General features: G+C 42.8%; 1 protein-coding gene across 1 annotated transcript in view; it reads right to left on the bottom strand.

Annotated features, from left to right (window-relative positions):
- Positions 1–17,921, bottom strand: part of LOC308295971 (coagulation factor VII-like) — a 29,584-nt gene extending 11,663 nt beyond the window's left edge. Inside the window, exons 1-8 of the mRNA XM_080739075.1 lie at positions 17,645–17,921; positions 13,628–13,791; positions 13,009–13,033; positions 12,635–12,748; positions 11,362–11,499; positions 10,711–10,820; positions 8,927–9,047; positions 4,518–4,735 (exon numbers count right to left, since the gene is read on the bottom strand). Coding sequence (XP_080595201.1) covers positions 4,518–4,735; positions 8,927–9,047; positions 10,711–10,820; positions 11,362–11,499; positions 12,635–12,748; positions 13,009–13,033; positions 13,628–13,791; positions 17,645–17,702 — 948 coding nt within the window. The 5' untranslated portion in view covers positions 17,703–17,921. The remainder of the gene's footprint in view (positions 1–4,517; positions 4,736–8,926; positions 9,048–10,710; positions 10,821–11,361; positions 11,500–12,634; positions 12,749–13,008; positions 13,034–13,627; positions 13,792–17,644) is intronic.
- Between the last annotated feature and the right edge of the window lie 607 nt (positions 17,922–18,528).

Below are 18,528 nucleotides of genomic sequence, written 5' to 3'. Positions count from 1 at the left end.
TGCTGCAGGACCTCCGGGTGGGCCCAGACGCACAGGCTCAATCGGAACTATGAGGTCTAGGTGGTCTGACCCGATGAGTAGCATGGGGCATGCCTTGTGGAGAGGTGGTAGTGGTAGTCCTTGGAGGTGGCTATGTTTATCTTGCAGTGCTGACACAGGGTAAGTGTATTCAGCCAAACCCAACTGGTCGCCAGTGAAGGCGCCTTGGATAGGAAACATTTGGTGTGGCTGACTCACTGAGGATATAGCAAAGGATACTGAGACGCCACGCAGTGTCTTAATCTCCTGATGTAGAGTCCGCAGTTTCAGGTCCTCTGACTTTCCATGCAGTCCTATGTGCTGGGCGGCAGGGGTGAGCAGGATGGTTCGCTCTGAACCATCATCTAGGATTGCGTGGGTCTCAAAAGTCCTCTCCTTGTAGTGAAGGATGACTTGAACGATTTTCAGGAACACTCTGCCACCACAATGAGGTTGATCTAGATATAGCGTCTCTGAGTTGGCGTTGTATACTGCGGTGTCTTCCTGTTGTCTCCCGTCGGTGCTGTCTTCTTGTCTTTCATCACTTGTCTCCTTACTCCGATCGTTGACATCATGTAGTGGTGAAAGGTGCTTCCCATTACAGATACGGCATGGGTTCTTTAGGTCACAGTCCTTTGCCAAGTGTTCTCTGGCACACCTCCAGCACCGTTGGTTTGTTTGTTTGGAACCAGCTAACGGCCTGGTCTTTGTTGAGGGATGTAAAGTCTGTCCACTGGCTGAGGTAATGAGCGGTGCTATTGCAGTATGGACAGAACACCCTTCCTTTACTCCGTCCCTTTGGTGAGTCAGGTGGTGATGTTGGGGGGGCCTGCACCGCTCCATGCATGATGGTAGTCGCTCTGCTTTGGAAAGAACGTGCTGCTTTATGATCGTGTCTCTGGTCTTTTGAATAAAGAGGGTCTTTTGGGTCAAACTCCATGCATTCAGATTCAGATTGTAACCAGTCTGCAAGCTCTATGAGTGATGTCTTGCCTGACGTAGGATCATTCTGGTTGTGATGTCTTCTGAATTGTTGCTGTTGGTCTCGGGGTAACCTGCTCAGTAGGCGCTTAACGTTTGAGCCACTGTACAGCTCTTCTTTACCATCAGCTTTGAGGGCTTTCAACATGCCTACTAGGGCCTGCACTCGGAGGGAGAATTCATCAAAGGCACGTTCGTCTCCTGCATGGATTGGGGGGAGGTTCTCCAGTACCTCAATTTCCTTTAGGACGAATTGGTAGGGTCGCCCATACCTTTTGTCCAGTGCCTGTAGAGCGTTGGTGTAGGGCTGGGATGACTCAGCATAAGCAAGGACGGGTCTGTGGGCATTAGGGGCTTTCACATGTTTCAGGAGGAGAGAATACTTGTACTGTTCGGACTGCTCTTCATGGAGGAGATTATTCAGTGACATTCACAGCTCCACATACTGTGCTCGGTCTTCCTTTGTGAAGTCGGGGAATGTCGGGCCTTCGACATTGTGGTAAGCATGGAAGGGGGCAAAGGCAAAACCTGGAGCATCAGGTCGAAGCGTGGACCTTGGGAGAGGGTTGTGCTTGGAGCGTGAGGGAGGGTCAGATATTGGTAGTTGGGAATGATGGATCTGGGCTTGTGTCGCCTGGTAATGGGCTTGCACGTCTCTTTCCCTGTGTGTACTTGCTGTGTGACAGGTTGCATGGGGAGACAGACATTGGTTGGTGTTCTGTAGAAGTGGTCTCAGCTGCATGAAGCGGGTGGGCATGTTGGTTTGGGGTGGAGTATCACTGAGCATCGAGTAATCATGCAGGGACGATGCTCGGCTCACTGGTGGAGGTGAGCGAAGGACTGCAGGGTTTTGAGCATTTGACTGAGAGCAAGGTAGCTCAGCCATGACTGGAGAGGAGGGGTTCTCCGTTGGTCTCTCAGTAGCTCTGAAATGGAACGCCTTATGGTGTACGTCGGGGCTCGGCTGTACCCTCCCCACTGATTTCAGGGAAGGGGCCCGAGGCGAAGAGTGTCGGGATGACGCTCTGGAGGAGGCCATGGAGGCCGGAGCTGAGGACCTTAACAGGACTTGCTCGAGAAGCTCTGTCTGGCGTCTTGCTGTCTCACTCTGCAGTCTAGCTGTCTCAACTATTTGCAGCATGAGACTACTGGGTGGACTTGACTGATCTTGATAGTGTGTCGTTGATACATGGCTGCTTGATGGACACGTCACGTCTGGGTGAAGGTGGAGATGATTTGGTTCCATAATCGACGACAAAGTCTTTGAAATGGGCAGGCCTTTGGGTTGCTCTGCGACTGGGAGTCCTTGGGGGATGGGTGGTTGGGTCTGCTGGGCCGGTAGGACTGTTCTCTGTATTTTCCATGGCAACAACTCTATCCCGGCGCTCGAAGGACCATTTATTGCTGACTCAGCCTCTGGCTAGGGTGGCTCAAGGTAAGGTGGTCGTCACCATAGGTGTTTGTAAGAACACGCAGAGAAAGTCTTTGGCCTTTAGCCAGATTTAATGAAGATTAGGGTGGGGGTAGACATGTGGTCTAAAAGGGAACAAGTACAAGATAGCAAAAATAACATGAGTGCTTGATACACAAATCCACAATCAATTAAAGTGCAACATACAGAAATACTGTTAACTAATAGGTCTATTACTATGTAGGCTGCTGGCAACATATTGTGTAAACATGCTCCTAGCATCATTTCTGAGAATAGGGGCTGTCATATTGTGGAGCACAATGTAAGCTAATAAGAACTCACACTGAATTATACAACATGTGGATAACTTCAAAGAACATCAATATATCAAATCTCTTCTTGTATTAACACATGGGCTGCTAAGGTTTATAACATTTATAGCTGTTGCTGCTGCCACCATTGACTTACGCTTTGTTTTGACGTGCCTCGCAAGCTTTGTGCGTGTCCAGAGAAGATTGAGGAGGATAATCCATTTGTTTACAAACGCTCGCGAAACTAAAATCCAAAAATCGCGGTAAAATCGCGGTAAATTGTCGCCGTGAAAACAATCAGCTCTCTGCTTCCATGGGGTTGTTTTCATCTCATTCTTGGATAAAGCCGTTCTTATGTTTCAAAGTAGAATCTAAAGCAATGTTAAGTCCTTCCGTGATGTCTTCCACAGAGGGGCTGCCTGCACTGACTGGGTGACGTAATAGACTCAGGTCATTCAAAGGGCAGCTGCAGGCTCAAAAAGTTAACTGTTTGTTGCCTCGTCTGTGAACGAGATAACTTCCTGTGGCAGGGGGACACCTAGTGGCCTTAACTCGTCCCTGAACGAGTTTGGCTCCCCAAGTGTTAACTGGTGAACACATTCCAGAAAGGGAAATTCACTTATAGTTAATAGCTAAGGCATATACATCACTATAGCTTATACATTCTCAACTGAACAACATAGAATGCACTTACTTTTAGTTCAGTAACGCACACAAGTACCCCACTCAGATAGAAACTGGAACAAACTAAATAATCAAGAACAAAAGGCAGTATTTCTAACAAAAGGACAGGAGCTCTGTATTTACTGGGTGAGGAACGTTTTGTCAGTCTCTTTTATGAAAAACGTCTTCCTCCTAGTATAATCATAATACCTGATCATCATGTTTTAGGGGGAACAATATGGCACCCCATCTTTGAAGGACAACTTTTTTACAACATATTTTAGATTGTAATTAGAGAAAATAAAAGATGAGTGTTAAAATGTTTTCATTTACTCCTTTCTATCGTTTTAGCGATTAACAATGTTGATTTCAGTGGGTGGGGGCATGCGTACAAGTGGCTAAATATGCCTTTTTAGACACAATAAGCCCATTCCCAAGATGCACTGCAATCTTTCATGGTCAGATGTGACCTAGTAGTGTTACTGTAAATAGTATTAAAGAAATCGCCATCTTATTGTGTCTAAAAATACTTATTTAGCCACTTGTACGCATGCTCCCACCCACTGAAATCAAAATCGCTAAAATGGCAGTGAATGAAAACATCTTTTCTTTTCTCTAATTACAATCTAAAATATGAACCCTTGTTGTAAAAAAAACAAAGTTGTCCTTTAAAACCCATTTAGAATGGGTACACATTATTGTGTATCATTATCTTATGCTTTAACTATTGAAAAATAGCAGATATACAAGCCGCGCTGCGAGCTTGTAGATCTGCTATTTTTGAAAAATCTTGAAAATTTGAATTTTGACCCAATTCTATAAGTGTCTTTTGAATCCTTCTAAGGTGTTTTGAAAAACCTATGTTTCTATGTCAGCAATCTGGCCAGCCATCGTCAAAGAAAAGGTCCTTTTCACTTGAACTGGAGCTCAGTTAGTCTGTTCTTGAGAGACTACTATGTCAGTGGTCCTTTTCATGCGAAGGACCCCCAAAATGATATGTATTTGGCCACGGACGCCCATCTCAAAATATTTAGTTCCAGGGACCCCCCAGAAGCAACATTTGAGTTACAAACGTTCACTTTCACTGGTTAAAGCATTCAATAATTCAGTCCATAGATATTCCTAGTACAGACCGTGTGGAATCGAACCGGCGCCAGCTCGCGGCGGACGAAGGTGGCGTCGGTGGGCAGGCAGACGGGCACGGCGTGGCGGCCCAGCGCCACCGGGGGCGCCAGACGCAGCACGGCCACGTCGGCCTCGCCCGTCTCATCCGAGTAGAGGGGGTGGGGCGTCGCCGTTACCACGGCAACCGTCTGCTCTGTGCCCTCCTCGACGTCCAGGTCGTGTTCCCCTGGAAACCATGCATACACAGGAAGAGGACGTAAAGTGACCACACAGGAAGAGGATGTGACCAAACAGGAAGAGGATGTAGTCTCACGTAGCCAGACAACTATTCCACAATCTCTGAATGCTATATGGAGTCTGGAACAGCAGCTCCCTAACGGCGAGTAATGGAAACGGGCATTACCGTTCAAGAAAATATATTTTAAAATGTCATTTCTGCTAAACATGCTTATATGATTTTTATTTATATAATGATAAATGTGTGCGATGTGAGACTGAAACGGAAGTGACGAGGAGGCTTCACTTCCGCTTCGGAGGCAACAGTCTGGCCTCACATAGTCTTGCGTGGCCAGACTGTTGCCTCCGCGATTTGGTCAAATGCTCCCAGCATACAGTCTGGCAGACGGAAATAGAAACGATGAGTGCGAGATGAAGCGGAAGTGAAGCCCCCACGTCACTTCCGCTTCAGTCTCACATCACACATATTTATCATTATATAAATAAAAATCATATAAGCATGTTTAGCTTGCTGCTTAGCAGAAATGACATTTTAAAATATATTCTTTTGAACGGTAATGCCCGTTTCCATTACTCGCCGTTAGGAAACTGCTGTTCCAGACTCTATATAGCATTCAGAGATTGTGGTATAGTTGTCTGGCTACGCGAGACTAGGCCTCACAAGACTAAAGAGGATGTGACCAAACAGGAAGAGGATGTGACCAAACAGGAAGAGGATGTTAATGTCTGCCTGGGCGTGCGGCGTCAAACCGCCACACAGACTAATTCGTCCCACCTGGTTTCCACCGCTGCAAGCATTGTGACCGGTGCGGTGCGCTCTGCTCTCACCGACGTGGCAGGTTATTTAATGTAATCTCTCTGCTTAGGCTCTGAACTTAAACATTAATGACTGAATAGTAGTTTAACACAGCCGCCTGTCCTCCATAGTCAGGTGGTAATTCTGAAAAAAAGGCCTTCTATAAGCAGGTTAGAGGCATTTTGGGGTAAAAGTGGGGAACCAGGCCATTTTAAATAATTCAATGGTGCAGAATCTGAAAAACCTGGTCCCCAATCAAAATTTTGAGTTTTTGACCCTCGAATTTGCATAACAAAGTGGCTGCCGAATTGTACATTTTGAACTATTTATTCAGGCAATATTTCTCTTTCAAAAAACCTTTCATCCTTTTATCATCTAATCAGGGTTTTGCGAACACCCAGGACAGTTTTTGAGTTGCTTGATTCAGTTTAGATTTAGATATTTGATATTCATTTTATCAGACACGCCCCCTTCCTATACAAACCCATTGTAACTTCAAACTCCATTTTAACCATGATAGATTTAATGAAAACACCAGTCCTTTTTTTCTGGTGACTCCTGACACCCTCCTAATACGTGAGCAGGTCGTGTTCTTTCGATAACTCCTTTCATTTATTTTTAATAATGCATTTTTTGTATTTATTTATTTTTCATTTTCCCAAATAATTATTAAAAAGAAACTAAAAAAGTTACCGAAAAAACACTGCCTGTTTGTGTATTAGGAGGGCGTCAGGAGTCACCAGAAAAAAGGATGGGTGTTTTCATTGAATCTATCATGGTTAAAATGTTTTTGTATTTAAGTGAAATATCCCTTTTGAATAAAAATAAAACATTTTAACCATGATAGATTCAATGAAAACACCCATCCTTTTTTCTGGTGACTCCTGATGCCCTTCTAATACACAAACAGGCAGTGTTCTTTTGATAACCTTTTTAGTTTATTTTCTATAATTATTTGGGAAAATGAAAAAAATAAAATACAATTAAGAAATTATTAAAAATAAATGAAAAATGTTATTGACAAAACACAACCTGCTCACGTATTAGGAGGGTGTCAGGAGTCACCAGAAAAAAAGGATGGTGTTTTCATTAAATCTATCATGGTTAAAATGGAGTTTGAAGTTACAATGGGTTTGTATAGGGGGGCGTGTCTGATAAAATGAATATCAAATATCTAACTCCTAAACTGAATCAAACAACTCAAAAACTGTCCTGGGTGTTCCCAAAAGCTTGATTAGATGATAAAATTACAAAAGGTTTTTTGAAAGTGAAATATCCCTTGAAGAAATAGTTTAAAATTGACAATTCGGCAGCTATTTTGATATGCAAATTAGAAGGTCAAAAACTCAAAATTTTGCTTGGGAACCATTTTTTTCAGATTCAGCACCCATGAATTGTGTAAAATAGACTGGTTCCCAACTTTTACCCCAAAATGCCTCTAACAATCACATTTTTCAGAAATTCCACTAGACTATCCAGGGCCAGTGGCACATCCTGCTGCTTTGCTGGGGTTGTTCAACCTACCGATCGACCACAACTCCTCCACAAACTCCCCATCTATCCCTGGCCAGTGTGAACTGGATTTCCCCCGGCAGCTGGTTCACAGGGGTCGTTATTATTGTTGCCCATCTTAAATTCGAATCATTATTTGCATTTAGTCATAGTCTGTAACCGGGCACATAGGCCGACATGTCCATATTACTCCTGACAAGTTGGACTGAAGAAATGGTTTACTTATATTTCCCTGTGAGGTACTGATTCAGCCTACTGTTCTTATTGCTGGGAGAACATTGCTGGGATCTGGTGATGGCCACCAGTGGTAGTGGTAACCCTCTTTTCTGTTGCTTTTGTTGGTTTGTTTATTTTGAGTTTGCTACTTTTGTTTGCTGTGAATTGGGCTGCCATTACTCTGTGTCGGGCAGCCATCCCAGCTCTCCTTTTCCCCCAGTGCCGGCCTGTATAGTAAATGTTGTACATTGATTCTCGTGACTGTCATTGACTTTTAATCCTGTGGATTCCTTTTTATTGCCATTGTTACAACGATCACCTTGATGATACTATGAAGTTTTATTAATAAAAAGCGTTTTGTACTTTTGTAACCACGTTTCTGCCCATCTTAACTCACCCACCGCTATTTTTAAGACCCTTCTAATGGTCCACACCGCCAGGATTTTGCCTACCTTTAACGTGGGCGCGCGCGCGAATCCATTGCGCGATGGTTCACCGATTGCATTCACAATACGATCCAGGCACGGTAAGCAACAAAGCACTACAGCCTTCCATCGCTCAAAGCGAAACCGACGGAGCGCCACGCTAGTGTTGCACAACATTGAACCGGATGACATTTCGGCAGACAGGATACAGGCGTCGTTGTCCCGCCCCCCCATTTCCGTTCTGGAACATCCAGATCCGTTTTTTGTGAATAGGGCGCTTCCATAGAGCGCTATGGACGGCGAATCGGCGATCATACTTTTTTGTTTTATAGTTATTAAAGCTAATTGATAACTCGTCATATTCGTCATAAGCAGAGTGGACCCATAACTATAGCTTGTCAAACTCGACATATAGTGGGTGAGTTAATATTGTACTTTTGTAACCACGTTTCTGCCCATCTTAATATTGTGAAAAGAACCTGTGTGTGGAGTAACTATTGTGCAAGGGTTGATAGTTAAATTAGGTCTTTATATAAATATTTCCTGGGGTGCAATTCCCCAGGTGGCGTTGTCTGGCTATTGTTTAATTAAATTGCCCTGTCACATTAACCTAGTATCGAGTGGCCAGACCGTTGCCTCCGCGATTTGCAAATGCTCCCGTCAACAGTCTGGGGCACGGAAATAGAAACGATGGTGCAGTAGCGATAACAAGTCCTACTGGAAGCGTTATGTCTCCTTTCAATATTTCTGGGGGCGTTATTTTGTCTTTCTCTGGTGTTATTGGTGTTAACTCCAGGATGTTTTCAAACGTTTTCTTAAACTATACAACCATAACAAGAATAGGCCGCTCGAATGACTTTGTCTGAGCTATTGTGTTTCTGTTATGTTTCCAATGGGACTACAGTTCAGTGCAGCACCGGTTACTTCCGATACTCGCCGTTCGGTTCGGGAGCTGCCGTTCCAGACTCTATATAGCATTCGGAGATTGTGGAATAGTTGTCTGGCTACGCGAGACTACTTTTAAGGTGAACACAAAAGAATGCATGCAGAACCGAGCTACGGTTCTCCAGTCAGTCGCAGTAGTGTTAACAATGGAGCTACGGTTCTCCAGTCAGTAGTGTTTACAATGGAAGAAAACACTAAGAAACAGAGCTATAGAGAAACGGTTCGGTACGACTAACAAACTGGCATTGTTTTATAACCACAAGTGATGTTGTCATGGATACAGTACCTGCTACCACAGTGATGTTGTCATGGTGGTTACCATGGATACAGTGAGCAGCGGTGATCACCCACTCTGAACCCACCAGAACTCCCCCACAATGCACTGCTCCGTTCAGCTTCAGCAGAACCTGGGACAGTTAGTTCAGTTTAGTCTAGTTCTTTATGAGTTTTTTCAAGGTTCAAGGTTGTACTTTATTGTTATGTCTTTTGTACAGGTACATAAGAGTAAAACGTATTCTTTTTCAGCATCCTTACAGACAATGCAGTGGTATATCTATACTATAATTTTGCGAATGTCTGAGTGAGTGTCTGTCTGTCTGTCTGTCTGTCTGTCTGTCTGTCTGTCTGTCTGTCTGTCTGAAACAGCGTTTCTCCTCGGTGGCTGGAGCAATTGATCTGAAATCGCATCACCATTAGCATATGAACACACCTGACAGAACTGTGAAGCCCGTTTGTCACTTTCACAAATCGTATGCTGTATATTTGCATTTTTATGGTGTATCTACTATCTATTCTGCATCTAGCATGAGGCACATCTATTCTGCATCTAGCATGAGGCAAAATGTTTAACCAGCTCTGTGTGTGTGTGTGTGTGTGTGTGTGTGTGTGTGTGTGTGTGTGTGTGTGTGTGTGTGTGTGTGTGTGTGTGTGTGTGTGTGTGTGTGTGCGCAGGCAGGCGGGTGTGTGTGCAGGCGGGCGGGCGGGCGCCCTGGGGGGGGGGGGGGGGCAGTATCTCTGTAGCCATTAAACGAAACGGGTTTCTTACATTGATGCTCCTACATCATGCAAGCACCAGTTAAAGTTACTTTCCATCCCTCATATACTGTGTGCACAGTGCACATCCCATAACCCACACACTGCACATCATTTTGGAGCTCATATCTTTGAACGGGTAAGGGCTAGTATATACAATGAAGCAGAACAACAGAACACAACACATCTAAAGATAAAATAATAAGTAATAATGACTTAGGAAGAAAGAGTGCAAAAGCAAAAGAGCTAAGAGAATGATAAAAGCATCCTCAGCTGTGCATGTGCATAAGGTTTGGTGTATTTTATACACCAGTGGCATTATTTTCCCATAGTAGCTACTGTACTTTAACTATGTATGATGCATAATGATACTAGATACCTTGTAGTTTAGTCTAGTGCTTTATGTTCATAATGATACCTTGTAGTTTAGTCTAGTTCTTTATGTTCATAATGATACTAGATACCTTGTAGTTTAGTCTAGTTCTTTGTGTTCATAATGATACCTTGTAGTTTAGTCTAGTTCTTTATGTTCATAATGATACCTTGTAGTTTAGTCTAGTTCTTTATGTTCATAATGATACCTTGAAGTTTAGTCCAGTTCTTTATGTTCATAATGATACTTTAGTCCAGTTCTTTATGTTCATAATGATACTAGCTTGTATCATAGAACAATGAAAAGCTGTTGTTTTGGTAACAACAGCACACACACAAACACACACACACACACACACACACACACACACACACACACACACACACACACACACACACACACACACACACACACACACACAACCACAATATCACAAAACAATGTAATCAATGAATGGCCGGATGGATGAATGGATGGATGGATTAATGGATGGACCTGTCAGGGACATTGAACTTTGACCTTTAGGACACTGAGGTCGTACCTGCTAGGGACATTGACCTTTGACCTTTAGGACAGTGAGGTCGTACCTGCCAGGGACATTGACCTTTAGGACACTGAGGTCGTACCTGCCAGGGACATCGACCTTTAGGACACTGAGGTCGTACCTGCCAGGGACATTGACCTTTAGGACAGTGTCGTCCTCCCACCAGCCTGGTGTTGGTCTGGACCGTCTGGCTCTGATCGTTAGGAGGGATCTGACCACACGGGAACTGGACTGCAGGGGACCATAAAACATGACACGGATCAATGAACTGGACTGCAGTGGACCATAAAACATGACACGGATCAATGAACTGGACTGCAGGGGACCATAAAACATGACACGGATCAATGAACTGGACTGCAGTGGACCACAAAACATGACATGGATCATACATTAACATACTGTAAACTCATGAATAATTAGAACTGCACTCAGTCGAGGTGCCAACTTGCTCCTTGTGCACAAGTAGGACATGTATGTTCTACTTGTGTGCCAACAGAGCGCACCATGAGGTGCGCACACCAGTGACATCACCACTGGTGATGCCAGTGACATCACCGTCATTGGCTGTTAATGATGACGTTGCCAGAGATGCTGGTCCCTGATTGGGCAACAGGCTTAAACCAAGAAGGACACCGAGTACTTGCGCGCTCTGCTGGCGCAAATACGGGTCATGCTGTCTTACAGAGAGACGAAGATTGCATCTGATTAAATCAGATTAAATCAGATCACACATCACATCAGATCAGATCAGATCAGACGTTCGTCTCACCCTGTGCGACACACTCTCGTCCGTCGTCTCCCAGGGCGAAGCCTTCGGCACACGAGCACTTCCTGCGAGCTCCGGATCCGTCGCAGAAATGCTGACATCCTCCGTTCAGGTAGAGACACTTCAGAGTGTCCTCGAACACTGGAATGATATGAATTATCTGCTTTACTGCATTGTACTGTAATGATATGATATGATATGATATGATAGACCACATTACTGCATTGTACTGTACTCTGTTCAGGTAGCGACGTCCACAAACACTGGAATGATATGATTATATCTGCTTTACTGCATTGTACTGTAATGATATGATATGATAGACCACATTACTACATTGTACTGTACTCTGTTCAGGTAGAGACGTCCTCAAACACTGGAATGATATGATTATATCTGCTTTACTGCATTGTACTGTACTGTTATGATATGATAGACCACATTACTGCATTGTACTGTAATGATATGATATGATATGATATGATATGATATGATATGATATGATATGATAGACCACATTACTGCATTGTACTGTAATGATATGATATGATATGATATGATATGATATGATATGATATGATATGATATGATATGATAGACTGCATTACTGCATTGTACTGTAATGATATGATATGATATGATATGATATGATATGATATGATATGATATGATATGATATGATAGACTGCATTACTGCATTGTACTGTACTGTAATGATATGATATGATATGATATGATATGATATGATATGATATGATATGATAGACTGCATTACTGCATTGTACTGTACTGTAATGATATGATATGATATGATATGATATGATATGATATGATATGATATGATAGACTGCATTACTGCATTGTACTGTACTGTAATGATATGATCTACTGCATAGCACTGTGTTCTATCCGTCTGTCATTCAATGTTATATGAGCTGCTGAAGTGCTTTCTAGGATCTCCTTTTAGTTGATCTTGTACCAGTGAACTGTACGGTCATGAAACTGTACCTTTTTCTATGCAAACGTCTAATAAAGTCTTCAATCAATCAATCAATCAATCAATCAATCAATCAATCAAACAAACGTTCAGAATAGTCTGTCTGAAACCACTTTCACGCTGAAACAGCAAAACACCTGTGTGTGTGTGTGTGTGTGTGTGTGTGTGTGTGTGTGTGTGTGTGTGTGTGTGTGTGTGTGTGTGTGTGTGTGTGTGTGTGTGTGTGTGTGTGTGTGTGTGTGTGTGTGTGTGTGTGTGTGTGTGTGTGTGTGTGTGTACCAGTTTGACAGTGCTTCCCCTCAAAGCCCTCCAGACATTGACAGATGAAACTCCTGTCTGTTTGGATGCAGCTTCCATTGTTTAGGCAGGGATTCACCAGGCAGGGCTCACGAGCTGCAGGTGGAAAAGTACAGAGTGAAAGGTCAAGTTTACTAAGTATCCAAGATTTAAGTGGTTAAGGGTCAAACAAGTCTATGAATCTATCTATGAAATCCATGAAAATCTCCATCACACATTTATACAATATGTAGAGGGGGTCCCTGCTTCATCTCTCTCTCAACTAAGGGGTCCCTGATTCATCTCTCTCTCTCTCTGCTAAGGCACCCCAGCTATAGGGGAATTTCTTATTAATAATAAATAATGAAATCTCTCACCATGGTACGTCTTCCAAAACTGCAACTGTAAAACAAAGTTTAGTTTGAGTTTTTACACAAATGTAATATTCGACATAAATTATGTCAAATATATGTCACAGATTTGTTTGAAAACCATGTTCCTTAAAACAGCGGTTCTCAACCTTTGTGACCCCCAGATAATCATATATTAACTGGGGACCCCCCACCCTGACGAGCACTAAGAGTTGAGGCATTTCATTTTGTATAACATGGTTCCACTGTGAAAATGCTCACAACGCCTCGCGTAGATCTGCTCTTTCACAATTTCTGCCTCTAATATTTGACAATTCGGCCAATGTTCAATTTGTCATTTAGAGGTATTAAAAAGTGCTTAAATTGTCACTTTAGAAATGTGCAGATACCCTCTATAGTCTATACACTTAAACGTTATGTTGGTTTGTTTACTGTTGAGAGAGAAATCAATGTTGCACATTAAGTTAATCATCTGGGGACCCCCCAAAATAATGTGGGGTCCTGACTCACAGGTTGAGAACCACTGCCCTAAAATAGCCAGACATTATTTTTAAATATATTGTTTCAATAATACATTTATAAGGGTAATAAGGGTAATAATAAAAATAATAATAATAATAATAACTGTTTTGTCGTCGTTTTCGAACACTTCTCGAGCCTCTTCGTAATCACAGATCTCCTCGATGCATTCCCTCTCCAGGTTGCCAGGTTTCAACTCCTCCAGGAAGCCTGTGTTAGCACGTCTGCTACGTTGTAGCATTCTGTTAGCATCGTCCTTCTGTAAGAACACTGGAACCAATACACACTGTGTTAGCATCACTGTGTTAGCACGTCTGCTACGTTGTAGCATTCTGTTAGCATCGTCCTTCTGTAAGAACACTGTAACCAATATACACTGTGTTACCATCACTGTTAGCATCACTGTTAGCATCACTGTTAGCACGTCTGCTACGCTGTAGCATTCTGTTAGCATCGTCCTTCTGTAAGAACACTGGAACCAATACACACTGTGTTAGCATCACTGTGTTAGCACGTCTGCTACACTGTAGCATTCTGTTAGCATCATCCTTCTGTAAGAACACTGGAACCAATACACACTGTGTTAGCACGTCTGCTACGTTGTAGCATTCTGTTAGCATCGTCCTTCTGTAAGAACACTGGAACCAATACACACTGTGTTAGCATCACTGTTAGCATCACTGTTAGCACGTCTGCTACGCTGTAGCATTCTGTTAGCATCGTCCTTCTGTAAGAACACTGGAACCAATACACACTGTGTTAGCATCACTGTGTTAGCACGTCATTCGGATCACCAGCTTAGCATTCACCAGTTAGTTTTACTGAGGTTAGGGTTAGGTTTAAGTGGTCAGAATAGCGATGTTTAAGAGTGTAGATGTGTAAGCGCTCCTGTGTAGCATCATGTTGGCCCCCTTGGACCCACTTTGGGAACCAAAATATAACATCACTTTACTATTAATCTCTCAACATCAGATTAACAAAAATGTAATTTAAGTTGAAACATTTGTAATTCTATAGGTGTAGCGTAGGTGATATTTCTCTGTTGACATAACTGTTAATTAGCTCTATATAGTGATAGGTCTGTTTAGAGCGGTGGTTCTCAACCTGTGGTACATGGACCACTGGTGGTACATGGACCCCCCTCTGCTGGTACATGGACCCCCCTCTGCTGGTACTCAGAGGAGTTTCCCAAAAATAAGAAAAATACACAAGTGGACTGAAATAGTTATATTAGTACAAGCTGTCCTTCTGACAAGCAATGGGAAATATACTTGTCCAGATGACACTGTGCCTCAAAAAGTTAATGTCAAGCCCTGCTACTATAGCTAGTATATATCCCCCGACCCTCTCAAAATGGCTGCCGGGGGAGGGGCATCCCAGTATGACACCAGCTTTTCAAGCCCTATTGGCTCTCCAGCCGTGCTGAAATGAACATGACAGCACACCTAGATGGTAGAGGATGTGAGAACGGATTCATCACATCAGAAACATCACCAGTTTGCACAGGAAGTTCACACATGTATTCGCTAAATCTGTCCGATGACCCGTTCAATTATTGTCATAGAAATGCAACAAAAAACTAAAACATCTCCATGTTTTCAATGAATAAATTGGCCTCCTGTGTGTAGTTGAATAGGATGGGTCTACACACCTGTTATCGTGGTGCTACTTGGAGATCTGATATTTTAACATCAGTTATTATGGTGCTACTTGGAGATCTGATATTTTAACATCAGTTATCATGGTGCTACTTGGAGATCTGATATTTTAACATCAGTTATCATGGTGCTACTTGGAGATCAGATATTTTAACATCAGTTATCATGGTGCTACTTGGAGATCTGATATTCTAACATCAGTTATTATGGTGCTACTTGGAGATCTGATATTTTAACATCAGTTATGGTGCTACTTGGAGATCTGATATTTTAACATCAGTTATCATGGTGCTACTTGGAGATCTGATATTCTCTGAGGTGGTTCTTGTCATAAAAAGGTTGAAACCCCCTGGTTTAGAGGGATCTCTCTGACTCTCCAGCTCTCAAATAATAATAATAATAATTAAAAAAAGAATACATAAAAACAATAAGGCAACAAAAGAAGCAACATAAAACATCCTTTAAAACATCATAAAACATCATTTAAGGCAAAGAAAAGGCAGTCAATCAGTCCAAACAGTGAGGACATGAACAACAGCACAGAGATTAGAAAAACCAGTAAGACTCCCTAATCGGGAGATAAGCGACCGTCAGGTCGCAGCGTGATTTTAGGGCAAAATGTGTAGAAGCAGTGTCCAAAAATGTGTTTGAAAAAATCGGCCTGATGGTGGCGCTGTTTGGGACAGATCCATATTGATGACATGAGTGTAGACATACTGTGTACCGATTTGCGTGATTTTAGGGCAAGAATTGTAGGAGCAGTGTCCAAAAATGTGTTTTGCAAGAATTGGCCTCATGGTGGCGCTAGAAGAGGGTCATGTGAGAATTGGTGGAGGTTGTGGTTTGGCTGGCAAGGAGTGTGTGTGCAAAATTTGGCATGGATCGGGGCAACAGTTGCGGGGATATGAGCAGGGCAAAAGTGTGACGTGTGACGTGTGACTGACGGACAGCTGGTCGAGGTTTTGATAGTAACTGCCACCTGACGGTCGCAACAACTACAGTCAACTGAAGACATTACAATGTCTGAGCTGTGCTTTAAATCAGCGGTTCAACCCCAACATGGTTTTCTATTGATTACTCTCACACGCACGCACACACACACACACACACACACACACACACACACACACACACACACACACACACACACACACACACACACACACACACTGTTTAGGATTTGCAACAACACACTGTGAGTTTGTAGATCGTCTATTTTCCGGTGCGTGACATCAGTGCACAACCGATTGTAAATCAGGTATTATTGATCCATAAACCCTATAGCAGCTGAATGTCTAATGCTTAAATAACCCACATGCATTTGGGTCTCCATCCGGAATCAATGGGGGTACATTTGTTGCAATCAAATTATTGTTTTAGGAATAAAAATTATTGAACTCAAGTCTCCGTGGCAACAGTAATCAATAGGAGAGAAATAGTCATTCTGGAGGTGAACTACTCCTATAAACCATTTAGGGTAGATCTACAAGCACCGAGCTTGTAGATCTGCTATTTTTTATTTAAAACAAATTTGAGTCTTTGAATATCTTTGTCTATAAAGTCTATAAATGGTTCTCAAACCTTTTCATGTCAAGGACCCGCAAAATTACATGTATTTGGCCGCGGACCCCCATCTCAAAACATGTTGTTCCAGGGACCCCCCCCCCCCAGAGGCAAATATTTGAGTTAAAAATGTTTGCTTTTAAAAAGATATATAAGACTTGCACAAAAGAATCACAATTTTTCAGAAATAGCAGATCTACAAGCTCGCAGCACGGCGGTAGTTAAAGCATTAAATCATTCTAGGCCTAGAGCTGAATCCACAGAGGCAGGGGTTCCCAAACCCTTTTGTCTCAGGTCACCCCAAAAATATTGTTTTAATCCGAGGCAACCCTACATTATAATTTTCACTCCCAGCACCTTATATTGATATCGTCGTTGTCGGGTGGAAACCTTGTATGTCCAAAACCGTTCGTTTTGTATTTATGATCTATAAAATGTACGAAACTAGTGAAAACAGCAGATCTACAAGCACACTTGTGTGCTTGTAGATTGGCTGTTTTCGCTAGTTTTGTGCGACAGTCTTGTATGATGAAGCAGGGCTTTGCTTTACCAAAAGACGTACACATTTGACACTTGGAGATACGAGGTTACTGCCCGACAGTGATGATATTTTAGTGATTATGCTGCGAGGAAAATGTTGAAATAATATCCATTTTGGTTAGAACTGAGATACTTAATATTTATAAGTGTCCATATATAAATTCCAAAATAAATATTATCAAATGATCTTGCGGCACCCCTGGACTGCCGTCGCGGCACGTCACCACCCCAGGGTGCCCCGTCACCACCCCAGGGTGCCCCGTCACCCCAGGGTGCCCCGTCACCACCCCAGGGTGCCCCATCACCCCAGGGTTTCAAAGTCACCCACTTTGAAAAGCCCTGTTCTGAAGATCATTTTGTACCTTCTGCAGAAACCAGAGGGATGAAGATCCAGAGAAGGAAGGCAGGTTTCAGCAACATGTTGAACTCTCTGTAGGCTGGAGCTGAACGTGATAACAAAACTACTGGTCTGTAGAATGAAGCTAAACGATATAACAAACTACTGGTCTGTAGAATGAAGCTAAACGTTACAACACTGCTATGCTATAACGGTATACCTACAGTATATAACTATAACTACTGGTCTGGTCCGTTGGTTGAAGGAACATCCGAGACTCCAGCAGCTCTGTTTGACTGCCCTGTGGACTGAAGGGTCAAAGGTCAAGCCAGAACACTGTTTGACCTCTGTGTGCTGACAGCAGCCACGTGCACACATAGACATCAAAGGGGGGCTTGAGCCCCTGCCCTTTGATCCATCTGTATAAAGTGCCCTCTCTCCAGAACATGAATGCAGTTGTTACTATGGTGAAAGAAATGCAAATGCTCTCTTTCCATGCCATACCTGAAGGCAGCATTCAAGAGAACTGCCTTGTCCAGACTCTGCATCTTATGCTGAAAGAAGTGCCCTCTCTGTGTAGAAAGCTCAGGTATTTAAAGAAGTTCCTCTTTGTGGAGAAAGCTCAGGTATTTAAAGGGCCACTTCACCTCTGGGACAACTAGATCTTATTTTATTGTTGTTTGGGACACAATCAACACAATCCTGAGTTATTTTTTGTATTCAATCTGTGTTTTGAGATATTTTAGTATTTAAGCTGTGCTAGTGATGCGTTTTGCATCATATGATGCATTTTGCATCATAATGCTGCATCATATGATGCAAAACGCATCACTAGCACAGCTGAAATACTAAAATATCTCAAAACACAGATTGAACACAAAGAATAACTCAGGATTGTGTTGATTGTGT

The sequence above is a fragment of the Nannobrachium achirus genome (genome assembly GCF_963921795.1).
Source record: "Nannobrachium achirus genome assembly, chromosome: 12".
NCBI classification, from domain to species: domain Eukaryota; kingdom Metazoa; phylum Chordata; class Actinopteri; order Myctophiformes; family Myctophidae; genus Nannobrachium; species Nannobrachium achirus.
This window is presented reverse-complemented; position numbering and strand designations above follow the sequence as displayed.